We start from the raw sequence: 26,729 nt of genomic DNA on the forward strand, positions 1-26,729 counted from the left end.
GGCACTGCACGGTCTTTAAGGCCCTCTGATGGGGACGGGGGCACGTCTTGGGGGGTTGTGTGCTTGCAAAACCACATACCTGCTGGTCAGGTCTCCTAAACGGGAGGAAAGACTTTGTTCCTGGTGTTTACACGCAAAGATCAACATCTTCATGTGGGTTTTTTTTTTTTTCTCTTCTTCTTTTTTCCGCCCTCCCCCCTTCTTTTTTCCTTTTTGCCATATTTTTTTTGGCCCTTCTGCAGGTATAGGAGGGCCTAACATGCCCCCTCCCGGACCCTCAGGAGTTCCCCCAGGAATGCCTGGGCAACCCCCCGGCGGCCCCCCCAAGCCCTGGCCGGAAGGTGAGACCCGGAGCTCGTCGGCAGCAAAACTGCTTTAAAACCGTGATGCGGAACCGTGAGCTCGTTAGGATGCTGGCAGTTAATGAAGCGACGTGCCAGGGTGGGGGGAAATCCCGCCGCCGCGTGGAGATTCCTGCTTAAAATCCTGTAACTGGGGACGGAAGAGTTGGCTTAACGGACGTGTTGTTCCGCCGCAGCTTTAGGAGGCTGCGTGCGCGCTTTCTGCCACCGGCCGTTCAAAGTTTATCGCGTTTGCCTGGGGAAGGAGCCCCTGGGGTTTATTCGCCGCTAAATTTATGGCGGGGCAGAGCGGCGGCGGCTCCCGGCGCGAGGGAAAGCCGGCGGGCTGTGCCGAAGCCGGGCTCCGCGTCCACGGAGCCACTTCTTCACGCTGTGAGGGAATTCGGGGTGTTTTTCCTCGCCATTTTCTTGACAGCGCCGTGTTGTTTTTTTGGGTTTTTTTCCCCCCCCCACAGGACCAATGGCAAATGCTGCAGCCCCCACTAGCACACCTCAGAAACTGATTCCCCCCCAGCCCACCGGCCGGCCCTCCCCGGCCCCCCCGGCGGTGCCTCCCGCCGCCTCGCCGGTGATGCCGCCCCAGACGCAGTCTCCCGGGCAGCCGGCCCAGCCCGCCCCCATGGTGCAGCTCCACCAGAAGCAGAACCGCATCACGCCCATCCAGAAACCCCGAGGGCTCGACCCGGTGGAAATCCTGCAGGAGAGGGAGTACAGGTAAGGCGGGGGGGGGGCAGGAGGAGCTTTCCTCCTCCTGACGCGTAACCCAATGCCTCCCCGTCCTGTTTTACCTCTGGGGCCCCCGACGGACAGACGGATGCGGAGCTGTGGGAGCGGGGCCGGAGGAGGCCCCGGAGATGCTGGGAGGGCTGGAGCCCCTCTGCTGTGGGGCCGGGCTGAGCTGGGGGGGTTCGGGCTGGAGAAGAGAAGGCTCCGGGGAGACCTTGGAGCCCCTTCCAGTCCCTAAAGGGGCTCCGGGAAAGCTGGGGAGGGACTCTGGATCAGGGAGGGGAGCCGTGGGATGAAGGGGAAGGGTTTTAAGCTGAAAAAGGGGAGATTTAGGGGAGATAGTAGAAGAAATTCTTCATGTTGAGGGCGGTGAGCCCCTGGCCCAGGTTGCCCAGAGAAGCTGTGGCTGCCCCATCCCTGGAGGGGTCCAAGGCCAGGTTGGCCGGGGCTTTGGGCAACCTGGGCTGGTGGGAGCTGGCCCTGCCCGGGGCAGGGGGTGGCACTGGGGGGGCTTTAAGGTCCCTCCCAACCCAAACGGCTCCACGGTTCGATGATTCTACGAGCAGGGATGTCTCTGCCCAGCCCAGGTGGCTCAAAGCCCCGGCCAACCTGAGCTTGAACGTTGCCAGGGCATCAAAGAGGGGAGATTTGGGGGAAACATTAGAAGAAATTGTGGCTGGGAGGGTGGGGAGACCCCCCCCCAGGTTGCCCAGAGAGGTGGGGGGTGCCCCATCCCTGGGGACACCCCAGTTTGAAGGGGGCTCTGAGGTGGGGGTGTCCCTGCCCGGGGCGGGGGGTGGCACTGGGTGGCCTTTAAGGTCCCTCCCAACCCAAACAGCTCAGCTGCCGAGAGCCCCCGTCTGGCTCGAGATAAGGCCTCCACAAACCGGGGCTGAAACCCGGCAGCTTGAGCAGCGACAGGGAATTCCTCCTGCTGGTCCCTGCCCGCCCTGAAATCCCCTCTCCTTCCCCTGCAGGCTGCAGGCTCGCATCGCTCACAGAATCCAAGAGCTGGAAAACCTTCCGGGCTCCCTGGCTGGTGACCTGAGAACCAAAGCTACCATTGAACTCAAAGCACTACGGCTGCTTAATTTTCAGCGACAGGTAAGTTCTCTGCCGAAGGAAATCTGGTTGATTCCCTCGCTGGGGCTGGGAGCTGCGGGTGCCGTGAAATTCAGGCTGTTAAAACATTTGCGGCGTCGCCCCGCGGAATTAATTCCTTTTTTTTTTTTTTTTTTTTTTTTTTTTTAAAACCTGAATCTCTCCAAAAGCTGCGTCAGGAAGTGGTGGTGTGCATGAGGCGAGACACGGCCTTGGAGACGGCCCTGAACGCCAAGGCGTACAAGCGCAGCAAGCGGCAGTCCCTGCGCGAGGCTCGCATCACCGAGAAGCTGGAGAAGCAGCAGAAGATCGAGCAGGAACGGAAACGCAGGCAGAAGCACCAGGTCAGCTGCGACGTGCTCCACGCGCCGCTTTCGGGGGCGGATGGAGTTGGCCGGGCTGAACTTTTTTAGGGAATTCCCTTTTTTTTTTTTTTTTTTTTTTTTTTAGGGGATGAGAGAAAGATCCTCTTTGGGTGGGACGATGGTGGGTTGGGCTGGACAATGGTGCGTTGGCTTGGACGATGGTGGTTGGGTTGGCTTGGACGATGGTGGTTGGGTTGGCTTGGACGATGGTGGTTGGGCTGCGGCTGGACGATGGTGCGTTGGCCTGGACAATGGTTGTAGGGCCGAAATATTCGATGTTATTAAATAGAAGTCCGTCTTGCTTGGCTTATGGCATTAGATGATATCTTAACTCAGCAGAACGCGTAGTCGAAGGCATCCCAGTTTACTGGGTTGGACTGTACGAGCTCTAAAGGTCCCTTCCAACCCCGAACCATCCCGTGATTCTCGAAGTGTGCCGGTCCTGACGCTGCCTGTTTTGCCGTTCCTTTCCCCGCCACAGGAATACCTCAATAGCATTCTCCAACACGCTAAAGATTTCAAGGAATACCATCGCTCCGTCACGGGCAAAATCCAAAAGCTGACCAAGGCGGTGGCCACCTACCACGCCAACACCGAGCGGGAGCAGAAGAAGGAAAACGAGAGGATCGAGAAGGAGCGAATGCGCCGTTTGATGGTAAAGCATTTATTGTCGCCTGGGCATGACGAGCCGTTAACGTGTTTGGGGTGAGGTCTCCCTTCGCGGGGTGTTAACGATCCGGTGTTAACGATCCTCCTCTCTGTAGGCTGAAGATGAGGAGGGTTACCGCAAGCTCATCGACCAGAAGAAGGACAAGCGCTTGGCCTACCTGCTGCAGCAGACGGACGAGTACGTGGCCAACCTGACGGAGCTGGTGCGGCAGCACAAGGCGGCGCAGGTGGCCAAGGAGAAGAAGAAGAAAAAGAAAAAGAAGGTGAGTTGCCGGCCAAGCCCCGCGGGGAGGGGGAGTAACGTCTCTGCCGAGGCGCCGGGTCGCTGATGGCCGCTTTCCTCCTCTTCCAGAAGGCGGAGAATGCGGAAGGGCAGACGCCGGCGATCGGACCAGATGGCGAAGTAAGCCCAATAATCTCATTTCGCGCCGTGCCAAGTAGGGTAGGAAACGTCACCGCGCGCTGAAAAAATGCCCGTTGCCAGCAAAGCCCCCGTCGCTGACGAGATCTAACGGCTACACTGGGGCTGCCGAAAATAGAACTTGGGCCCGGCTGGCGGGAGAGATCTCTCCTCCCGTCCTCGGCGGGAGCGGTTTCTCGGGCGGCTCCGTGCTCGGTTTCCTCCCCGGCACCGTGGGGTTGGGGGATTCGTGTCCCCGGCGAGCGATCCATAATTCCGCGCCGCACCGGGATCATCCAACCTCGCGCGCTCGGCGCTTTCCAAACCCGCCTCGGCCAGCAGAAAGAGCTTTGGAAGCGATATTTCAAATTAATTGTTAATTGGCGTCAGGACGCACCTTCCCAGACCGAAAATTCTTAACGTCCGCGTTGATTTTATTTTTTTTTTTCAAAGCGAAATGTTAAATCTTACCAACTTTCAAGCTTTGCCCGTCCTCCGCTGATGCGACAGTTAAAGCAGTCGGTCGTTCCCTTCTTCCCGGGCGTTGCGGTGGTCCCGGCCTGGGTTTGCTCGATCTTTATTTCATCGCAAGCCGTGTTTTGAGGCCAAAAAAAAATATATATATACCAAACTCCTGACCGGCAGCCTGCTTTTTGGTCCCTCAGCCGCTGGACGAGACGAGCCAGATGAGCGACCTCCCCGTCAAAGTCATCCACGTGGAGAGCGGCAAGATCCTCACCGGCACCGATGCTCCGAAAGCCGGGCAGCTGGAAGCCTGGCTGGAGATGAACCCCGGGTATGCGCCGGCGGGGGCGGCGGTGGGAGATTTACCCTCTGATCCGCGGCATGCCGGCGGGGAACGGGGAGCTCCGGCTGTGGCCGGGCTGTTTGGGAGGGCTGGGATCCGTATTTATTCCCTGCGGGATCGGGGGGAGAGGAAAGCGCTTGGCCTGGACTCAAACCTCGGGAAGCGGGTCGGGAAGAAAAGGTTTCATCAGCTTCCCAAAATGAGGTGGGAAAGGTTCGGTTTGGGGTCCCGCGCGGTTTGGGGTCCCGCGCCTTCCCGAGAGCGCCTGTGAAACCCCGAACCCAGGGAAAAACAAAGGAATAAGCGTTTTATTTAAAAAAAACCCAACGAATTGATAACAAAATCGAGGCTTAATACAAGGGTTTCTAGAAGCGTGCTGCCAACAGCGCTCTGCGCCCAGCAGGAGATCAGCAGATTTGCAATTAAATATTAATATTTGCCTTTAATTAGATATGAAGTAGCTCCGAGATCCGACAGTGAAGAAAGTGGGTCAGAAGAGGAGGAGGAGGTAAGCGGGAATGTCGCCGGTCTCCCGATATTTTTTTGTTCTTTTTGAGAGAACGGGAAGAGCCCCGCGTACCGCCCTGAGCTCAGCTCAAGAATCGCTTTTCCCGGCGCGGCTCCGTCTCGCTCAGCTCGAATACATTTATTGACAATAAACCGAAAAACCCGCGTCCGGGAAGCGAGTGGGGCAGGCAGGGAGGCGCCGGGTGAGCTCCGTTCGTGAGCTGCCGCCCCGTTTTTCTTCCCAAATATTTCTCACGGTAACTCTCGACGCCCAGAAGCGAACGGGGTGAGACGGTGCTTCTGGTACAGCCTCTGTCTTCGTTAGGGGATGCGCCCTAACGAAGAGCCTGGATTCCCCTCCCGGGGGGTTTTGTAGCCGTTGTTGGCTGCGGGCTTGGCCACTCCCGCGCGCGGCGGGGCGGGTTTTGCTGCCGTTTGGGTTGAATAAAGGTGAGTTTGTGCTCAGACGGGGGGTGCGTTTTGTGTCCCTGGCAGGAGGAGGAAGAGGAGCAGCCGCAGCCGGCTCAGCCTGCCCTGCCCGTGGAGGAGAAGAAAAAAATCCCCGACCCAGACAGCGACGACGTCTCGGAAGTGGATGCCAGACACATTATCGAGTGAGCCCTGCCTCCTGTCCCGCCCTCCCGCTTCGTTTTTGGGGTCGCTTTGGCGAATCTCGCGCGTTTCGCGTTGTCACGTCCCGCTGTCGGGAAAGCGGGGGGCGGGGGTGGGTGACTTCAGATCTGTAAATTCCCAACGGCGCGGACGGAGGTGAGATAAATCCCAAGGTCCCCGTAGAAACATTTATCAGCTGCCCGAAACGGTTAGCGTAGGTCTTAACGAGGCCTGCGGTAATTGGCTAGGCGTGTAACAAATTACGGCAAACGGGGAGGGGTGCGTCGGGTCACGTAACGGCAGGTGTAGGACAACTTCTGGCAAGCGGTACGTAAGGTCGAAATTAAGGTCGTTCCTTAACGATTCGAAGAGAAACTGAGGGATGGAGAAAGGAAAAGACGGAGCAAAAGACAGCGATAAAGAGCTCACCCACCGGGCCTGCTTCCGGCGTCTTTTTCAGGGAATCTTCCCAGGCATAATCTTCTTCTTTCTTGGAAAAATCTTCCCAGGCACGGTCTTCCTTCTTGGGAAGCGTCTTCCCAGGCATAATCATCGTCTTTCTTGGGAAGCATATTCCCAGGCACGGTCTTCTTTGGGAATAGTCTTCCCAGGCCCGGTCGTCTTTCTTGGGAAGCGTCTTCCCAGGCATAATCGTCGTCTTTCCTGGGAAGCGACTTCCCAGGCACAGTCTTCCTGCTTGGGAAGCATCTTCCCAGGCACGGTCGTCTTTCTCGGGAAGCGACTTCCCAGGCATAATCGTCGTCTTTCCTGGGAAGCGTCTTCCCAGGCACAGTCTTCCTGCTTGGGAAGCATCTTCCCAGGCACGGTCGTCTTTCTCGGGAAGCGACTTCCCAGGCATAATCGTCGTCTTTCCTGGGAAGCGACTTCCCAGGCACAGTCTTCCTGCTTGGGAAGCGACTTCCCAGGCACGGTCGTCTTTCTCGGGAAGCGACTTCCCAGGCATAATCGTCGTCTTTCCTGGGAAGCGACTTCCCAGGCACAGTCTTCCTGCTTGGGAAGCATCTTCCCAGGCACGGTCGTCTTTCTCAGGAAGAGTCTTCCCAGGCATAATCATTGTCTTTCTCGGGAAGCGACTTCCCAGGCATAATCGTCTTCTTTTCTTGGGAAGCATCTTCCCAGGCACGGTCTTCTTCCCGGGCCTGATGCGGGGGGGAGTTTTCTCCAAACTTCTCTCTCTCATCTCCGATTTTTTCCCCCCGTTTTCCCCCTCCCCGTAGGAACGCGAAGCAAGATGTCGATGACGAATACGGGGTGTCTCAAGCTCTGGCCCGGGGCCTGCAGTCGTACTACGCCGTGGCCCACGCCGTCACCGAGAGGGTGGACAAACAATCCACGCTGATGGTCAACGGCGTCCTCAAGCAGTACCAGGTGAGAAGGGAACGCCGTCCCGCCCCGTACGGCGCTGACGGGAGGTTTCGGCAGGAGGCACCGAGATTCCAGCTGCCGTCCCTGCCCGGCACGAGATAACGCCGCTCCAAAGAGTGAATTTTAGCCCTCCGTGTCAGAAGAGAAATTCAGAATTAAAAAAAATTTACAGTTTCCTAAAACCATCGGGAAAACAAGGGCAGAAGGAGTGAAATAAAACGATCCGGCATCCGAAATACCGAGGTCGATCGAGGCAGACAGTTCTGCTGTCTTAAATCTTAGACTTTTCTGATATTTCTCCCCAAACCAAAGCTTTTATTCTCAAAATTACAGCCACAAAAAAACCCCGCGATGGGTTTTAGCGAAACGTTTACAGCGAAGGAGGTGCAAACCCTCTCAAAAAAACCCCAAACAAAACAAACCTTCAGCTTTCCTCAGCTCTCCGCGTGTGGCCGCGGCCCCGGGAGGAGAGAAAACACGTTAATGCCTGGCTTTAAATAATTAAAACGGGATTGTTAATTGAGTACAGGGAGCTCGTCTCCGTACCGCAGCGGGCGGGCAGCGGGGTCTCCTCCGCGGCGACTCCCGTCTCCAGGCTGATTTTTTTTTCATCCCTCGATCCCTGTTTTTTCTTTTTTTTTTCCGCCGCCGGTAGATCAAAGGTTTGGAGTGGCTGGTGTCGCTCTACAACAACAACCTGAACGGCATCTTGGCCGACGAGATGGGGCTGGGCAAAACCATCCAGACCATCGCTTTGATCACATACCTCATGGAGCACAAGCGCATCAACGGGCCCTTCCTCATCATCGTACCCCTCTCGTAAGTGCCCCTTCGCCCCCGGAACGCTCCGCGCTCCCATTTCCCCCTTGCCCAAAGGCCGGTTTTACCTTTTCTCTCGTTTTTTTTTCCCCCCCAGAACTCTGTCGAATTGGGCGTACGAGTTCGACAAATGGGCTCCTTCCGTGGTGAAGGTCTCCTACAAGGCAAGTACCGACGGGATTTTTGCCCGCCTTTTCCCGGGGATTCCTTGGATGCCGCTTTGCCTTTTCCTCCCTCCCACTCTGACGATATTTCCCTCATCCCAAGGAAGCTGGGACACTTCCTGGCGCTAAATCCGCGAAATCCGCGCTTGTTTTTCACTCCTTAATGACAGAAGGAATCCAGCTGCTACCATCCGGCACAGACGTCCCCGCTGCCATGTTCCGTGTGGATAATCCCGCCTCCCGCCGCCTCTCCTCCTGGAAATCCCCTTCTGCTTTAACGCTTGCTCTTCGAAATTCCTTCTCCAGGGCTCTCCGGCGGCGAGACGGGCGTTCGTACCTCAGCTCCGAAGCGGGAAATTCAACGTCTTGCTCACGACGTACGAATACATCATCAAGGACAAGCACATCCTGGCCAAGGTGAGTCCCGCTGCCGCCACCGGCTCCTCTCCGGCGTTATTCGGGTGGCTCGAGGCGGCCCCTGTCTGAAAGATCCTGCTCCTTACAGAATTACGGAGTTTTTTTCCGAGTTGGAAGGGACTCGTCTAGTCCGAGCTCATCTAGTCCGACTCCGCTGCTAAAGCGCCATTGCCCAGAGCACGTTACTCAGGACCGCGTCCCGGCGGGGCTGGGAATTCTCCGGAGAAGGGGACTCCGCACCCTCCCCGGGCAGCCCGTGCCACGCTCCGTTACAACTTTTTAGCCAAATTTGACGGAATACGTTAGAAAAGACAAAGACTACAAATAGCGCTTTGCGTTTTGATCAAAGCGTCGGGTGAGATCGGGAAGAAAAAGCAAAACGTTTTAAGTTAGTTTTTATGATTTTTTACTTCCGGCTGTATAACCACGTAGCAGCCGTGAATTATGTAGATAACGTCCCCCGAGAGGGAAGGGCTGATTTTCGATGCAAACGCCAGAGAGCCAACCGGGCCCGGATCCTTCCAAATCCCGCTTCTACTTTGCTCTTTTTCCATAGGGAATAAGTCGCCTCGGCTAAAAACACGACAGCGCTCCCCGTCTCGCAGTTTTTTCAGTTTGCTTTTCGGGCTTTTCCGGTTCCCTGCGGTTCATTAGGCGAAGTCGGAATCCTTTGTGGTTCTGAGTCCCGTGCAGTCCGTCCAGAGTCCATAACCCAGCCCGGCGCCCTCCAAGTCAAGAAGCTTTTCCTCGTATTCGATCGGAACTTCCCACGTTCTGGCTTGTGCCCGTTACCCCTCGTCCCGTCACTGGGAACCGCCGGGAAGAGCCCGGCTCCATCCTCCTTAAACCCACCCTTTCGATCCTCGTCGACATTCAGAAGGTCTCCCCTCGGCCTTCTCTTCTCCAGGCTGAAGAGTCCCAGCTCTCTCGGCCTTTCCTCACACGGGAGACGCTCCAACCCCTCCACCATCTTCGTTGCCCTCCGCTGGTCCCTCTCCAGCCGTTCCCTCTCCCTCTTGAACTGGGGAGCCCAGAACTGGACCCAGTATTCCAGCGGTGGCCTCACCAGTGGGGGAGAACGACCTCCCTCCACCTGCCGGCCACGCTCTTCCCTACGCAGCCCGGAATTCCGTTGGCCGCCTTGGCCACAAGGGCACGTCGCTCACGGATAATTTACTGTCTGCCAAGACCCCCAGGTCCTTTTCTTCAGAGCTGCTTTCCAGCAGGTCCCCCCCTACCCTATACTGGTGCCTGACATTCACAGAATCACGGGATGGTAGGGTTGGAAGGGCCCTCTGGAGATCATCTCCTCCAACCCCCTCCAGAGCAGGGTCACCCAGAGCAGGCGGCACAGGAACGCGTCCGGGCGGGTTTGGGATGGCTCCACAGACAGAGACTCCCCCACCTCTCTGGGCAGCCTGTGCCAGGGCTCTGCCACCCGCAGAGTCAAGAAGTTCCTCCTCGTGTTTAGGTGGAACTTCCCATGCTCACGTTTGTGCCCGTTACCCCTTGTCCTGTCCCCGGGCACCACTGAGAAGAGCCTGGCCCCATCCTCCTGACACCCACCCTTTAAGATCCCCCCTCAGCCGTCTTTTTTCCAGACAAAAAGCCCCAAATCCCTCGGCCTTTCTTCAGCAGAGAGACGTTCCCGTCCCCTCAGCATCTCGGTAGCCCTTTGCTGTCCCCTCTCCAGCAGTTCCCTGTCCCTCTTGACCCGGGGAGCCCAGAACTGGACCCACAACTCCAGCTGCGGCCTCCCCAGGGCAGAGCAGAGGGGGAGGATGACCTCCCTCCACCTGCCGGCCACGCTCTTCTTCATGCCCCCCAGGATGCCACTGGCCTTCTTGGCCACCAGGGCCCATCGCTGGCTCATGGCCGTCCCGTCGGCCCCCAGCACTCCCAGGTCTCTCCCCACCGAGCTGCTCTCCAGCAGGTCACCCCCAACCTGTCCTGCTGCGGGGGGTTATTCCTCCCCGGGTGCAGCACCCTGCGCTTGCCCCTCTTGAATTCCGTAAGGTTCCTCCCTGCCCAGGTTGCTGTTCCTCTCTCTGCCATACGGTTCCCATCTGCCAAGACGTTCTTCCTCCCCAGGACCCTCCGCTTGTCCTTGCTGAACCTCACGAGGTCCTTCCCTGCCCAGCTCTCCAGCCTGTCCAGGTCCCGCTGGGTGGTGGCACGGCCCTCTGGGGTGTCACCCCCCCCCATTTCGGTATCATCAGCGAACTCGCTGAGCGTACGCTCTGTCCCCTCGTCCAGGCGATTGATGACTACGTTAAGCGCTGCTGGTCCCAGTATGGACCCCTGGGGGACACCACTGGTGACAGGCCTCCAACTCGACCCTGCTCCGTTCTTCCCCACCCTCTGAGTCCTGTCACCCAGCCAGCTCTCCCTCCACCTCACCGTCCCCTCGTCTCGCCCACGCTTCCGCAGTTTCCCCGAGAGCCAGGGTCGAAAGCCCTGCGGAAGTCGAGGGGGATGACACCTGCTGCTCTGCCCTCGTCCCGCCAACCACTCAGAAGGTCAGAGAAGGCCGCGAGGTCGGGCGGGCGGGATTCCCCCTTGGTAAATCCATGCCGACCGCTTCCAGTAACTTCCCGCTCCTGAACGTGCTTGGATACGACATCCGGGACGAGTCGCTCCATCACCTTCCCGGGGACGGAGGTGGGACCGACCAGCCCGCGGTTCCCTGGATCCTCCTTCCCGCCCTTTTTGGAGACCGGAGGGACGTTGGCCTTCCTCCCGTCCTCGGGCACCTCGCCTCTTCTCCGGCGCCTTTCAGAGATGACGGAGAGCGACATTTTTACCTCCGGAGCCTCTCGGCGGCGTGGCAGGAGGCGAGGAGCTGCTGCCCCCCCCCCTCCCACCCCCATCATTCTCGTTATTTTTGGCCGCGCGTCCCCGTGATACAGCAAATCTATCAGTTTTTTAATCAAGCAATTCGCAGGACGACGGATGTTTATTAGAACCCCTGCCGCGTCGCCCCGGCGCCTGGAGGGGGCTTTTCGGTGCTTCGCCGGCTGCCGGCGGATGAAGCGCGAACATTGAGGCTGGAAAAGTTGTGCTGTTCGGAAGGCGCCAGGGCCGCAACCCCGGGTTTTAAGGGATTTCTCTCGGCTCGGAACTGGTCCCGCGGCCTCTCGGGGACCGGCTCGTGGGATGCGTTGGAGCCGAGGGCTCGGCTCGGCTGCTCGAAGGGAGCCGTCTTCTCTTTCCCCTTGGTGTGACGGAGAGTTGAGCGCGGTGGTTGATTTATGAACGGCCCAAAAGCTCAAGAAATGCTGGAATTCCCCCACGCCAGCCTCGGTCTCCGCCAGCTGGTTGGCGTTGGCGCTCTTCCTTCCTCCCGCCTCCGTCCGATCCAGCCGTGCAAGGTGCCGCTGATGGGAAGGGATCCCACGCAGGACCGTAGGAGACGTTAGAGAGGGTTTGGCGGTCCCAGATCACTCAGATCCCTCCTGGAGGCCCGGGATCTCGCCTTGGATCTCTCCTCGGATCCCTCCTGGAGGCCCTGGATCCCTCCTGGAGGCCCAGGATCTCTCCCCTGAATGCCTCCTGGAAGCCTGGGATCTCTCCTTAGATCCCTCTGGAGGTCCAGGATCTCTGCTTGGATCCCTCCTTGGATCACTCTGGAGGCCCGGAATCTCTTCTTGGATCCTTATGGACACCAGGATCCCTCCTTGCATGTCTCCTGAAGGAGGCCTGGGATCTCTCCTTGGATCTCTCTGGAGGCCTGGGATACCTCCTGGAGGTCCAGGATCTCTCCTTGGTTCCTTCTGGACACCGGGATCTCTCCTGGGATCTCTCTTGGAGGCCCGGGATCCCTCCTTGGATCCCTCTGGAGGCCCGGGATCCCTCCTTGGATCCCTCTGGGGGCCCGGGATCCCTCCTGAAGGCCTGGGATCTCTCCTTGGATCCTTCTGGACACCAGGATCTCTCCATGGATCCCTCCTGGAGGTCCGGGATCTTTTCTTGGATCCCTCCTCGGATCCTTCTGGAGGCCTTGGGTCTCTCCTTGGATCCTTCTGGACACTGAGATGCCTCCTTAGATCCCTCTGCAGGCTTGGGATCCCTCCTGGAGGCCTGGGATCTCTCCTTGGATCCCTCCTGGAGGCCCGGAATCCCTCCTGGAGGCCCAGGGTCTCTCTTTGGATCTCTCCTTGGATCCTTCTGAAGCCTTGGATCCCTCCTTGGGTCCCTCCTGGAGGCGTGGGATCCCTCCTGGAGGCCCAGGATCTCTCCTTGGATCCTTTTGGACACCGGGATCCCTCCTTGGATTCCTCTGGAGGCCCAGGATCTCTCCTTGGGTCTTTCCTTGGATTTCTCCAGAGGCCTGGGATCTCTTTGGATCCCCCCTGGAGGCCCTGGATTCCTCCTGGAGACCTGGGATCCCTCCTTAGATCCTTCTGGACACTGGGATCCCTCCTTGGATCCTTCCTGGAGGCCTGGGGTCCCTCCTGGAGGCCCAGGATCTCTCCTTGGGTTTCTCCTTGGATCCCTCTGGAGGCCCAGGATCCCTCCTGGAGACCTGGGATCTCTCCTTGGATCCTTCTGGACACTGGAATTCTTCCTTGGATCCCTCCTTGGATCCCTCCTGGAGTCCCTGGATCCCTCCCAGCGACCCAGGATCTCTCTTACATCCTTTTTGGAGTCCCTGGATCTCTCCTAGGATCCTTCTGGACACCGGGATCCCTCCTTGGATCCCTCTGGAGGCCGAGGATCTCTCCTTGGATCCTTCTGGACACTGGGAATCCCTCCTTGGATCCCTCTGGAGGCCGAGGATCTCTCCTTGGATCCTTCTGGACACTGGGAATCCCTCCTTGGATTCCTCCGGAGGCCCAGGATCTCTCCTGGATCCCTCCCGGAGGCCCAGGATCTCTCTTAGATCCCTCCTGGAGATGCTGGATCCCTCCCGGATCCCTCCGGAGCCCCATGTCGGCCGTGGGTGGGATTGTGGGGTGGCGGCTGGGGCTCGGCGGAGGCGCTGGGGTGCCGGGAGATGCCGTCCCTCCATCCCACCCCTCTCCCTCCCGCAGATCCGCTGGAAGTACATGATCGTGGACGAGGGCCACCGGATGAAGAACCACCACTGCAAGCTCACCCAGGTCCTCAACACCCACTATGTGGCCCCGCGGCGGCTGCTGCTGACGGGGACCCCCCTGCAGAACAAGCTGCCCGAGCTCTGGGCCCTCCTCAACTTCCTCCTGCCCACCATCTTCAAGAGCTGCAGCACCTTCGAGCAGTGGTTCAACGCCCCCTTCGCCATGACGGGGGAGAAGGTAGGGCCGGAAAAAACCCACCGCAGGCGTTTCGGGCCGCTCGCGTTCGTCAACGCCGGCAAAACGCACCAAAAACAGGCGTTTGGGGCCGCTCACGTTCATCAACGCCGGCAAAACACGCCCACCACAGGCATTTAGGGTTGCTCGCGTTCATCAATGCTGGCAAAACACGCCAAAAACTGGCATTTAGGGCCGCTCGCGTTCATCAACGCCGGCAAAACACGCTGCCTGTGGGCATTTTGGGCCGCTCGCATTGGTAAACGCCGGCAAAACACGCCCACCACGGGCATTTAGGGTCGCTCGCATTCGTCAACGCCGGCAAAACGCACCAAAAACGGGCGTTTCGGGCCACTCGTGTTTGTCAACACCAGCAAAACACGCTGCCTGCAGGCGTTTTGGGCCGCTCGTGTTGGTAAACGCTGGCAAAACATGCCCACCACGGGCATTTAGGGTCGCTCGCGTTTGTCAACGCCAGCAAAACACACCAAAACCAGGCGTTTTGGGCCGCTCGCGTTGGTCGACGCCAGCAAAACACATGCCAACCGCGGGTGTTTTGAGTCGCTCGCATTCGTCAATGCTGGCAAAACACCGCCTGTGGGCGTTTTGGGCGGCTCGCATCCGTCAACGCCAGCAAAACACGCCAAAAACAGGCGTTTCGGGTCACTCGCGTTCATCGACGCTGGCAAAACACACTGCCCGCGGGCGTTTTGGGCCGCTTGGGTTCGTCAACGCTGGCAAAAGACACCCACCACGGGCGTTTTGGGTCGCTCACATTGCTAAACGCCGGCAAAACATGCCAAAAACAGGCGTTTTGGGCTGCTCACGGTCGTCAACGCTGGCAAAACATGCCGCCTGCAGGTGCATTGGGCCACTTGCGTTGGTAAACGCCGGCAAAACACACCTACCGCCGGCGCTTCGGGCTGCTCCTGTTCGTAAATGCCGGCAAAACATGCCGCCCGCGGGAGTTTTGGGCCACTTGCATTGGTCAATGCCGGCAAAACACGCCGCCCACGGGCGTTTTGGGTCGCTCGTGTTCATCAACGCCGGCAACGCGTGCCAAAAACAGGTGTTTTGGGCCACTCGTGTTCGTCAACGCCGGCAAAACATGCCGCCCACGGGCTTTTCGGCCACTCATGTTTGTAAACGCCAACAAAATACGCCACCCAGGGGCGTTTTGGGCCACTCGCGTTTGTCAACGCCGGCAAAACACGCCAAAACCAGGTGTTTTGGGTCACTTGTGTTCGTCAACGCCGGCAAAACACGCTGCCCGCGGGCGTTTCGGGCCGCTCGCCTTCATCAACGCCGGCAAAAGAATCTCTTAATTCCCATTCCCAAATTGCGGAGGCGCCGCCCTGTGAGACGTAATTCCTCCGGGATGGGTTTGGGTGGAAGACGGGAAAAAACGGAGCGTTAACTGAGGGCTGGGGGCGGGGGAACGGTTCTACCGCCGGTGGGAGAAGCCGGCCGGGCTCTGGCGAGCGCAGTTCCCAGCGGGTAAAGGTGCCGCCGACGCCTCCGGAGCCGTTCGGAAGCGCCTCCCGTCGAACCGCGGAGCAGATAAAGGAGCCCAACTTAACCAAAAACCGACGCCGAACCCTTCCGATGGCGGGGGCGGGGGGAAGGTTTCCCGCCTCCCGCTTCGGGAGCGACGCGTGGGGTTTTTCCCACCCCCGGGAATCTCACCGAAGGGGGGGAAATGCCGAGGAAAGGGAATGTCCCGGGGCGTTAACGGGTTCCTTTCTCCTGCCGCAGGTGGACCTGAACGAGGAAGAAACCATCCTCATCATCCGGCGGCTGCACAAGGTGCTGCGGCCCTTCCTGCTGCGGAGGCTGAAGAAGGAGGTGGAGGCGCAGCTCCCCGAGAAGGTAACGGCCCGCGGGAAATTATCCCGCTTTTTCCAACCCCCCCCGGCCCCCGTTTTCGGGGCGCTCCGGGAGCTCAGGTCGGCTCCGCGGGGCCATTCCGACGGGGAACAAGGGGCTTTGGAGGCGGCTGGGGCTGGGCCGCGCCAGGGAGGGATCCAGGTTTTGGGGGATTTTTTTTTGGTGGTTTTTTTTGGCGGTTGTTTTGGCCAATTTTATTTTTTTTTGGCTTTTTTTTTTTTTTTTCTTTTTGGAGGTTTTTTTCTTTTTTGGCAGTTTTTGGCGGGGTTTTTTTTCGCCTTTTTTTGCCAGTTTTTTGGGGCTTTTTTTTTTTGGGCGGTTTTTTTTGGGCTGGTGTTTTTGGGCTTTTTTTTTTGGCGGGTTTTTTTTTTTTGGCGGGTTTTTTTTTTTTTGGCGGGTTTTTTTTTTTTGGCGGGTTTTTTTTTTTTGGCGGTTTTTTTTTTTTTTGGCGGGTTTTTTTTTTTTTGGCGGGTTTTTTTTTTTTGGCGGGTGGTTTCTTTTGGCGGTTTTTTTTTGGCTTTTTTTTTTGGCAGTTTTTTTTTCCGCTTTTTTTTTTGGCTTTTTTTTGAGTCGCTTTTTTTGGGCTTTTTTTTTTGGCGTTTTTGGGTTTTTGGGGCTTTTTTTTTGGCCTTTTTTTTGCTTTTTTTTTGGCCTTTTTTTTAGCTTTTTTTTGGGGGGTGTTTTGGGGGTGTTTTGGGGGGGTTGCAGGTTTTTTTGGTTTTGGGGGGGCTTTGGGTTTGTTTGGGGGCAGTTTTGGGGGTGTTTTGGGGAGTTTTTTGTGGGGTTTGGGGGGCTTTTGGGGGGATTTTTGGGGGGAGTGGGTTTTTTGGGGGGGGGTTGGGGGGTTTAGGGTTTTTTGGGGGGGTTTAGGGGTTTTTTGGGGGGGGCTTTTTTAGGTTTTTGTTTTTGGGGGGACGGTTTTTGGGGGGCTTTTGGGGCTCTTTAGGATTTTGGGGGTGTTTTGCAGGGTTTTTGGGGGGGCGTTGGGGCTTTTGGGGGGTTTGGGGGGGGGGTTTTGGGGTTTTTGGGGTGCGCCGGTTGGCTTCTCCTGGGGAATTCACCCCTCCCCGCTCCGGGCAGGTGGAATACGTCATCAAGTGCGACATGTCGGCGCTGCAGAGGGTCCTCTACAGGCACATGCAGGCCAAGGGGGTGCTGCTGACCGACGGCTCCGAGAAGGACAAAAAGGTCTGGCCCCCCCAAAATCCCTGCTTTCGGCCCATTGCGCCGCTCTGGGAGCGGAGCCGGAAACGCCTCTCCCCCGGGGATGGGGATTTTTCCATCCCTAGTTGCTGCATCAACGGATAGAGAGAAAAAAAACCCTCTTTTTCTAAGGAAAAGGAGAAGTCGTGGGGGGCCGGGGCAGAGCAGAGGGCTCCGGAGGGGCTGGTTCCGTGGGGATGGTGGCGGGTGGAAACCCCCGGAGGCCGCCCGCTTGCTTTTTTCAAAAGCGATCGGAAAGTCAGGTGGCAATTAATTAGGGAAAAAAAATAATAGTAATAATGATAATAATAAAAAAAAAAAATTAAAAAAGACACTTTTTGGTCCGAACTAAAAGCCGGAGGTGAAAAATCCTGCGTTCTCCAGCTCCGCTCCCGCCCCGTCTCTTCCTCACGGATTCCTCGAGGTGACTTTAACGTCTATTAAATTCCTCGAGGATCCCTCGAGGTGACTTTTAATATTTGTATTAAATTCCATGAGGATTCCTCAAGAATTGGTTGAGGTGACTTTAATATTTGTATTAAGTTCCTCGAGGTGACTTTAACCGTCTGTTAAATTCCTCGAGGATCCCTCGAGGTGACTTTAATATTTGTATTAAATTCTTTGAGGATTCCTGGAGGTGACTTTAACGTCTGTATTAAATTCCGTGAGGATTCCTCAAGGATTCCTTGAGGTGGCTTTAATATTTGTATTAAATTCCTCGAGAATTCCTCAAGGATCCCTCAAGGTGACTTTAATATTTGTGTTAAATTCCTCGAGGTGACTTTAACGTCTGTTAAATTCCTCGAGGATCCCCCGAGGTGACTTTAATATTTGTATTAAATTCCTGGAGGTGACTTTAACGTCTGTATTAAATTCCGTGAGGATTCCTCGAGAATTCGTCGAGGTGACTTTAATATTTGTGTTAAGTTCCTCGAGGTGACTTTTAACGTCTATTAAATTCCTCGAGAATTCCTCGAGGTGACTTTAATACTTGAATTAAATTCCTCGAGGTGACTTTAATATTTGTATTAAATTCTTTGAGGATTCCTGGAGGTGACTTTAACGTCTGTATTAAATTCCATGAGGATTCCTCGAGAATTCGTCGAGGTGACTTTAATATTTGTGTTAAATTCGTTGAGGTGACTTTAATATTTGTGTTAAATTCCTCGAGAATTCCTCGAGGATCCCTCGAGGCGACTTTAATATTCGTGTTAAATTCCTGGCGGCGACTTTAACGTCTGTATTAAAACCTGGAGCTTCGCCCCTCGCTGACCGGGGGGACCCCGGTTGCCCCTCGCCCCCAGGCTGGTGGGTCCCTCGGGGCTAAACACCCCCAAAAATTAATTATTCCCCGGGGGGGGGGGGGAGCTCCGGCCCGTCGGCGCAAACTTGAAAATCCAACTTTTTGATCTCTCCTCTCGCAGGGTAAAGGGGGTACGAAGACCTTGATGAACACCATCATGCAGCTGCGGAAGATCTGTAACCACCCCTACATGTTTCAGCACATCGAGGTGAGGCGGAAAACGGGGTGGTGGGGGGGAAAAAACTCGTCTTTATCCCCTCTCCTGAACGGAGAGAAAACGAAAACGGCTTTTGCGGGCCGAGCCGGAGCCCTGCGGCCGCCGGGCTTCCTTGGAAAGGCTCCTCCTCGCTGCCCAAATCGAGCCGAAATGGGCTGCAACGAGCTCGGTTGGCTAAAAGGAGCGCGGCCGGGGTGTTTCCAGTCGCTGCTCCCTTGGGATGGCAACTCCCCGCGGCCGGCGCGGGGCAGACCCCTGGAAATCCCTCCTTTCCTCCCCCCAGAGCACCTTCCCGACAGTTTTTTTTATTTTTAGGGCAGTTCCAGGGCTTTTGTTGGACTTATTTATGGGGCAGACCCCTGAAAATTCCTCCCTTCCTCCCCACAAAGCACCTTCCTGAGGTTTTTTTGATTTTTAGGGCAGTTCCAGGGCTTTTGTTGGATTTATTTATGGGGCAGACCCCTGGAAATCCCTCCTTTCCTCCCCACAGAGCACCTTCCCGATGGGTTTTTTTGTTCTTAGGGCAGTTCCAGGGCTTTTGTTGGATTTTTTTCATTCGCGCCCCAGGACGGTTCCTGACCTCCTTGTCTCTTTTCTGCCCGCAGGAATCCTTTTCCGAGCACTTGGGCTTCACGGGAGGGATCGTGCAAGGGTAAGTGGGGGCCTTTCAGAGTGAAAAAACGGGGATATTCGCGCCTTTTCCCGGCAAAGTGGTTTATTGGGGGCGCGTTAAAACGAGCTGCTGACGCCGCAGCGAGCGCCGATAATCCTGAAACGCGGCGTTTTTAGCGTCGGATCCTCATTTCCCACTTCTTTTTCCTCCCCCGCCGCCGCCGCCGCCGCTCGCCCCAGACTGGATTTGTACCGTGCCTCGGGCAAATTTGAGCTCCTGGACAGAATTCTCCCCAAACTTCGAGCCACCAACCACAAGGTGCTGCTCTTCTGCCAGATGACCTCCCTCATGACCATCATGGAAGATTATTTTGCTTATCGCGGCTTCAAATACCTCAGGCTCGACGGTGAGTGCCGCTGAGGGGCCGGGGAGCGGGGGGCCGGGGAGCGGCGGCCGCCCTCTTGTTTAACGGTGAGGACAAAAAAAAAACCCACCCCCCCGGCGCCAGGTAAGACCCTCGGGGTCCGTCCACCCGGCGTCTCTCGCCAAATAAATAAATACAAATACATAAATACAAATAAATAAATACGGGGCCGGCGTAAAGCGATGAACCCCTCGCCCCGGGCAGGACGCAAATTAAAGCGATAAACTTTGCAGGGTGCGGGATTAAAAAAAAAAAAAAAAAAAAATATATATATATATAAAAAGCACAGCCCCGGCCTTTAGACGTTCTCATCGGCGCTGCTGCTTTAATTCCGTTAAATTCGCCCCGTCTACTGTTTAATTTTGGCACCCTGAAGGGTGCTGCTGAGCACTGGGTGGCCCCGTAAGGCTGTTAAATTAACATAAATACAAATTAATGAGCCGGATTCCGGGTTTAGGTGAGGGAGACGCGCGGCTTAGCTCACGCGCGTGCGCCTCTAACCTAGCGAGGGAAAAGGGAAGCCGATTCCCTGTTTTTATGGGTTGGGAGAAGCCACCGGCTGCCCGTGGAGACGCGGGTTGAAGCCATGGGGCCGCTGGCGCCTGCGCAGACCCCCCCGGGACCCCCTTTGCCAGCCGAGAGCCGGCGCGAGCTCCTTAACGAATCCTTAAAAACCGTTAAGCCACCGCGAAGGTGAGGCACAGGACGAGACCGAAGCCGGTTAATTAAATAGATTTTTGTTATTTTATTTTTTTTTCCCCCCTTGCGGTCGCTCTTTCGGGGCCGTCGGCTCCTTCGGTGGCGTCGTTTAACGACTTCCAGCCACAGGATGGGAGATAACGGGGCACGGCGCTCGCCGCCGGCGCCTCGCCCGGCCCCTTCTGCTCGGAACCGGGCATAAAATCGCCCCGTCAGCCCCTTTCCCCCGGCGCCGCCGTCTCTCACCGTCCCCCGCCTCGCACCCGGGGCGTCCCCAGCTCTCCCTGCGGAGCCCGGCGCGGGTGACGGAGCCGCGGTTCTCTCCGGAGAGCCGGGAGGAGGACGGTTTTGGGGGTGAGAGAGACCCTGGTGTATGGCCGAGCCCGGTCTCCCGCTGCCGCCAACCTGCCGTAACCCACCCCGGCCTCAACCCCTCCCAAACGCCGCCGTAAAACCAGCCGCGTTCCCGCGACGGGCGCCCGGAGACCTCCCGATCCGCTCGGGGACAGCCCACGGCCGGCAGCACCCGCCCGCTGCAGCCGTTCCCTTCCCGTCTTGCCCTTCCTCTGAAGTTTTTCCTCCCGAAAACAGCCCCGCTCCCCCCGCCTTGCCGGCGTTGTCCGTTCGCAGGACGCGTCCCCGCACCCCACCGCCCTTTCGCTAACCCAAAAATGCCTCTTCTGAGCTCTTTTTTCCCCCCCTCGAAGGGTGCACAGCGCTGAACCCCCCAGAGCCCCTCGCCCTCCCGCCCCACCGACCCCGTCGCCTGCGGGGGCAGGAGTTTTAACCCTTTTTTTCTCTCCGTTTTTCGGCTTTTTTTTTTTTTTGTTTGTTTGGTTTTTTTAGGAACCACTAAAGCGGAAGACCGGGGCATGTTGTTAAAGACTTTCAACGAGCCGGGCTCCGAGTACTTCATTTTTTTGCTGAGCACTCGGGCCGGGGGGTTGGGGCTCAACCTCCAGTCTGCCGACACCGTCATTATCTTCGACAGCGACTGGAACCCTCACCAGGTAAAAAAAAAAAAACCAAAAAAACCCAAACCAACAACAACAACAACAAAAAAAAACAAAACCACAAAAAAAAACCCCAAACAAACCAACCCCAAAAAATAAACCACCGACAAAACAAACCGGGGAGAAAAAAAAAAAATAAAAAAAAAAAAAGGCGAACGGATGGAGAAGGCGGCTGGCGAAGAACCCTCGCGGCCGCCCGCCGGCTCGTAGCCGCGTCCCCGGAGCCAGCAGCGTTTTTCATACGCAAGACCCCGCCCCGGGGGGGGACGGGACCGTTCGCCCTCCCGAATGCGAGCGGGGCTCGGTTCTCAGCGCCGGAGGAAAAGCCCCGAGCACCCCCCACCCCGGTGCAGCGAAATGAATCCTTAAAAGATCCTCTTCTGCCAGCAGCCGCGGTCGGAGAGAGCCCTTCTTCCTCCCGGCGCCGGTCGAGGCGTTCAAACTCTTGCGCCCGCTGCCGCCGGAGCCCCGCAGGCACGCCAGAGGCGGAGAAACCTCCCCAAATTCCGGCCGCGCTTGTCCCCATGGGGGGCATTTTTAATTTTCCCCGCTCGGGAGCCGAGTGGCCACTGGGCGCTGATGGTTTCCGCCGCCCGAATTCTGTACGAGCGTGCCCCAGTCCTCGGGGACGGTTGAGGGGGCGCAGCCTCCGGGCGTTTTGGAGGAGAAAAGCGCGGGTTTTGGGGGTTTTGTTTTGTTTTTTTTTTTTTTTTTTGTTTGTTTGTTTTGTTTCCGCTGGGTGGGAGTCACACCGTGCGCCCTTCCCCCGGCAGGACCTGCAGGCGCAGGACCGAGCCCACCGCATCGGGCAGCAGAACGAAGTGCGCGTCCTCCGCCTCTGCACCGTCAACAGCGTGGAGGAGAAGATCCTGGCCGCCGCCAAGTACAAGCTGAACGTGGATCAGAAGGTGATCCAGGCCGGCATGTTCGACCAGAAATCCTCCAGCCACGAGCGGAGAGCCTTCCTCCAGGCCATCTTGGAGCACGAGGAGCAGGACGAGGTAAGGGCGCAAGGCGCAAGGCGGCGGCTTCTCCCAACCTCCAGAGCGCGAACGGCGAACGTGTGTTGTGGCCGGCATTTTTTTTTTTTTTGCCTTTTTTTTTGCCTTCTTTTTTTTTTTTTGTCTTTTTTTTTTTTTTTTTTGTGCGCCACCGCTCTTGCCGCGTCCTCAAGGCGTGGGGGCTAGGAAAAGGAGAGAAAAGAGAGGAGAGGAAAAAAAAAATTATTAAAAAAAAAAAATGAATGGAAAAAAAAAAAAAAAAAACAAACCAAACCGAAAGAGGAGCATGACCACTTGTTTCTAATGGAAGTGAGTTTTTAGCGTCGGTGAAAGGTGCCGGATTGACAGCCCTGGAGACTGAAGTCCTCTATTTATCCACAGAACAGATACAGCGCGGGCAGCGGCAGTGGCGGTGCAAGCTTCCCCCACACTGCCCCGACCCTGTGCCTGAACGCTGAGTTGGAGGAACCACCTCTAAAGGTGAGAGGGGTTGTTCAGTCTCCACCGCCCATTCAATCCTCGGCCTTTGCTGCTGAGACCCCGCCAACGCACGTGCCAGCTCTTGACGGTGATCTTTGCACCCGTCCGCTAAGAAAACTTGGACTCCAGGCCACCCGAAACTTAAAAAAAAAAAAAATAAATAAAAAAAATAAAATAAATAAATGAAAATTAAAACTAAAACCAACCAAACCGCGCCAAACCACATCTTTTCACGGGCAACCGAAACGAGCGTCGGACGGTAGCGATGGTTCGGTGCCGCGCTCCCAGCGGAACGCGAACGGCCGGCCTCCTCCTTCCTCCCCCCAACCCCAGGCCTTCTCGCGCCATTCAAGCGGGGCTTTCCCAAAAAATCTTGCAGGAAGAAGACGAAGTGCCCGACGACGAAACCGTCAACCAGATGATCGCGCGGCACGAAGAGGAGTTCGACCTTTTCATGGTGAGCATGGCGCAGGCCGCGGAGGAGGAGGAGGAGGAGGAGGAGTGGCGCCCGCCGTTCTTCCCGGTAGCAGCTAAAACGCTCTCTCTGAGAGAAATCGGCTGAGAGTGCTTAACGAAGCCGTGACTCGTTAAACAGGTAAAACAAAACACTAGAGCCAAGGGGCTCCAAAGTCAGGATGTTCCCGGCTCCGGTAAGGAATGAGCTCGGGGCGAGCCGGAGGAGAAGGGCCGAGCGAGGCGAACGCCGGAACCCCCTTGCCCCGGTCCCTGAGCAAAAAGCCGTTTTCCCACCCAAAAGAGCCCCGGCCCGAGGAAGGAGAACGGGACGAGGAGCGTTTGAGACGGAGGGAAGGCTCCGTGTCGAGGAGACCGCGGAACCCGGAGCCTCCTTGGAGGGTTCCAGGTCTCGGGGGTGGCATCAAAGCCTCCACAGGGGGGTGTTTTCTCTTGCCCAGAGCTCACGTCTCCCCAAAAATCCCGGTTTCCCCCCCCAAAATCGCAGTTTCTCCACACACACACACACCCCCCCGCCAAAATCAGCTCTGCCGTCGCACGCGTAACTTCTGTGCCCGACGGGACGGGCCCCAAAGGGCTTCGCCGGCAGCAGGCGGCCGTGGGGAGAGGAGAGATCCGAGGAGGAGGGTGGGGAGAGATCCCCAGCCATGGAGGAGGAGGAGGAGGAGGATGGGGAGAGGAGAGATCCCTGCCCCCGGAATAGGAGTCTGGGGGGCAGAGGAGAGATCCCTGGCCCCGGAGGAGGAGGAGGATGAGGGGGAGAGGAGAGATCCCCATCCCTGGAGAAGAAGGATGGGGGCGAGAGGAGAGATCCCCAGAGGGGGAGGAGGCTGATGGGGAGAGGAGACATTCCCCAGCCCTGGAATAGGAGGCTGGGGGGGAGAGGGGAGATCCCTGGCCCCAGAGGAGGAGGCTGATGGGGAGAGGAGAGATCGGAGGAGGAGGAGGCTGGGGGGCAGAGGAGAGATCCCCGGCCATGGAGGAGGAGGATGACGAGGAGAGGAGAGATCCCTGGCCCCAGAGGAAGCAGCTGGGGGGGAAAGGAGAGATCCCCGGAGGAGGAGACGTCTGGGGGGCAGAGGAGAGATTCCCGGCCACGGAGGAGAAGGCGGATGGGGAGAGGAGAGATCCCTGTCCCCAGAATAGGAAGCGGCGGGGGGGACGACAGGAGAGATCCCTGACCTCGGAGGAGGAGGCTGATGGGGAGAGGAGAGATCCCCGGAGGAGCAGGAGATGTCTCAGGGGCAGAGGAGAGATCCCTGGCCCCGGAATGGGAGGCTGGGGGGCAGAGGAGAGATCCCCAGGGGGGGAAGAGGAGGCTGGGGGGGAAGAGGGGAAATCCCCGGCCCCAGAGGAGGAGGCTGGCGAGGAGAAGAGAGATCCCTGGCCATGGAGGAGGAGGCTGGGGGGGAAGGAGAGATCCCTGGCCCCAGAGGAGGAGGCTGATGGGGAGAGGAGAGACCCCCAGAGGAGGAGGAGGAGGCTGGGGGGCAGAGGAGAGATCCCTGCCCCTGGAATGGGCGGCTGCGGGGGGAGAAGGAACCTCCCCGGCCCCCGCGGAGCAGTCGGCTTAACCGAGATCCCACCTCCTGCCGCCATAGCTCTGGCTCCGCCGCCCGGGCCGTGGTTCTCCCCCGGCTTTGTGGCCGGTGGGGTTGATTTTCCGCAGCCTCTACCGAGCTGCGAGGAGCCAGCGGCTGCCAAAACCTCCCCCCAAAACCTCCCCCCAAAACCTCCCCCCAAAACCCCTCCAAAACCCCTCCAAAACTGCTCTAAAAAACTCCAAACCCCCCCAACACCCCTCAAAACTCCTCTAAAACCCCCAAAACCCCTCCAAAAAAACCCAAAACCCCTTTAAACCCTCCCAAAACTCCTCTGAACTCCCCCAAACCCCTCTAAAAACCCCCTGCAACTCCTTTAAACCCCCCCAAAACTCCTCTAAACCCCCCAAAACCCCTGCAAAACCCCTCTAAAACCCCCCCAACCCCCTCCAAAGTCCCTCCAAAACCCCTCTAAAACACCCCAAACCCCTCTGAAACTCCCAAAACCCCTCTAAACTTTTTCTTGGTGTTGTTGTTATTGTTGTTTTGTTGCTGCTGCTGTTATTATTGTTATTATTGTTATCATCATCATTGTTCTCCTGGCAGCGCATGGACCTGGACCGGCGGCGGGAGGAGGCGCGCAACCCCAAGCGCAAACCGCGCCTGATGGAGGAGGACGAGCTGCCCTCGTGGATCATCAAGGACGACGCCGAGGTGGAGAGGTTGACGTGCGAGGAAGAGGAGGAGAAGATGTTCGGGCGAGGCTCCCGGCACCGCAAGGAGGTGGATTACAGCGACTCGCTGACGGAGAAGCAGTGGCTCAAGGTATACATGGTACAGCATCGTTCTCCAATGGCCTTCTCAAACCCCCGCCGCCCTCGGGTCCCTCCCTCTGCGCCGAGAGAACGCCCCGGGGCTTAACCCAGGGAACCCTGGAATGGTGACAGCTGGGAGGGACCTTAAAGGCCACCCAGTGCCACCCCCTGCCCCGGGCAGGGCCACCTCCCACCAGCCCAGGTTGCCCAAAGCCCCGGCCAACCTGGCCTTGGACCCCTCCAGGGATGGGGCAGCCACAGCTTCTCTGTTCCGGCATCTCACCACCCTCAGAGTGAAGAATTTCTTCTAATATCTCCCCTAAATCTCCCCTTTTTCAGCTGAAAACCCTTCCCCCTCGTCCCACGGCTCCCCTCCCTGATCCAGAGTCCCTTCCCGGCTTTCCCGGAGCCCCTTTAGGGACTGGAAGGGGCTCCGAGGTCTCCCCGGAGCCTTCTCTTCTCCAGCCCGAACCCCCCCAGCTCAGCCCGGCCCCACAGCAGAGGGGCTCCAGCCCTCGGATCATCTCCGGGGCCTCCTCCGGCCCCGCTCCCGCAGCTCCGTGTCCTTCCCATGGCCCCAGAGCCTGAGGCAGAGGGGCAGAATCCCCCCCTCTCGCCCTGTTGGGAATGCAGCCCAGGTTGCCGGTGGCTTTCCGGGCTACCAGCGCACCGTGCCGGCTCCTGTTGAGCCTGGCCTGTCCCCAAGGTGTCCTGGCACAAAGCCGTGCCCTAACAAGGGCAGCTCTTAATGAAGCCGGGCAGACTCCGGACATCCGCATCCGCGGATTTGCTCCCCGGGGCTAGCAGCGTTACCTCCCGGTGCCTCGTTTCTCCCCATCCCTTAACGAATCCCGTCAGAGAGGGACCCTCGTGGTCGCCCCCAGAGCTCTCCCCATGGGATGAGCCCCCCCCACATCGTGTCCCCAGCCCTGGGAGGGAGCGGTGTTCGGAATCGCGGCGTTTCCATGTGATCCCGGCACGGGAGGAGGCTGCTGGGTGCTTCCCCCCAAGGCGCCGTGTCGAGAGACGCCGTCTCTCCTGCCGTCCTCCTGGGGAAACTGAGGCAGGATGGGGCGGATGGAGAGCTGGCGGGACGCGGGGGGTTGGGATGAACGGAGCAGGTCGAGTCGGGGCCCGTGGTGTCCCCCAGGGGTCCGTACCGGGACCGGCATTGTTTAACGTATTCATCAACCCCCCCAGAGGAGGGGACGGAGCGTATCCGTTAACGAATTTCCCGGCTGGGTTTGCTTTATCGACGGCTTTATCGAGGGGCCGAGACCGACATGGAACAACCTCGTTTATATCCCGTTAAAACGAACATCCCGTCCTCGGCGTCACCGTCCAAGAGGGTCCGGGTGGTCCCATACGGCGTCTCCAGTTCTCTCTTCTGTAGGAGCTCCGAAAGTCCATCCGATTCCTCTGCCTCGGGTGGCGCTTCCTCGTCTCGCTC

At 57.8% G+C, this 26,729-nt stretch overlaps 1 protein-coding gene across 7 annotated transcripts in view; it reads left to right on the top strand.

Moving 5' to 3' along the window:
• The window catches only part of SMARCA4 (SWI/SNF related, matrix associated, actin dependent regulator of chromatin, subfamily a, member 4), a 45,021-nt gene that overhangs the window by 10,787 nt on the left and 7,505 nt on the right, over positions 1-26,729 (top strand). For 2 of the 7 annotated variants that reach the window (XM_054183517.1, XM_054183518.1), the window contains exons 6-30: positions 243-341; positions 818-1,076; positions 2,066-2,192; positions 2,360-2,533; positions 3,036-3,209; positions 3,319-3,486; positions 3,576-3,626; positions 4,289-4,419; positions 4,882-4,939; positions 5,434-5,552; positions 6,789-6,939; positions 7,592-7,755; positions 7,853-7,919; positions 8,226-8,336; positions 13,370-13,612; positions 15,365-15,478; positions 16,577-16,684; positions 18,124-18,210; positions 18,825-18,871; positions 19,072-19,238; positions 20,802-20,965; positions 21,742-21,969; positions 22,351-22,449; positions 22,829-22,906; positions 25,071-25,298. In XM_054183517.1, the coding sequence (XP_054039492.1) occupies positions 243-341; positions 818-1,076; positions 2,066-2,192; positions 2,360-2,533; positions 3,036-3,209; positions 3,319-3,486; positions 3,576-3,626; positions 4,289-4,419; positions 4,882-4,939; positions 5,434-5,552; positions 6,789-6,939; positions 7,592-7,755; positions 7,853-7,919; positions 8,226-8,336; positions 13,370-13,612; positions 15,365-15,478; positions 16,577-16,684; positions 18,124-18,210; positions 18,825-18,871; positions 19,072-19,238; positions 20,802-20,965; positions 21,742-21,969; positions 22,351-22,449; positions 22,829-22,906; positions 25,071-25,298 (3,416 nt within the window). The remainder of the gene's footprint in view (positions 1-242; positions 342-817; positions 1,077-2,065; positions 2,193-2,359; positions 2,534-3,035; positions 3,210-3,318; positions 3,487-3,575; positions 3,627-4,288; positions 4,420-4,881; positions 4,940-5,433; positions 5,553-6,788; positions 6,940-7,591; positions 7,756-7,852; positions 7,920-8,225; positions 8,337-13,369; positions 13,613-15,364; positions 15,479-16,576; positions 16,685-18,123; positions 18,211-18,824; positions 18,872-19,071; positions 19,239-20,801; positions 20,966-21,741; positions 21,970-22,350; positions 22,450-22,828; positions 22,907-25,070; positions 25,299-26,729) is intronic. The other 5 variants (XM_054183520.1, XM_054183521.1, XM_054183522.1 and 2 more) reach the window with 3 other exon arrangements.

Source organism: Rissa tridactyla, chromosome 25 (genome assembly GCF_028500815.1).
Source record: "Rissa tridactyla isolate bRisTri1 chromosome 25, bRisTri1.patW.cur.20221130, whole genome shotgun sequence".
In the NCBI taxonomy this organism is placed as follows: domain Eukaryota; kingdom Metazoa; phylum Chordata; class Aves; order Charadriiformes; family Laridae; genus Rissa; species Rissa tridactyla.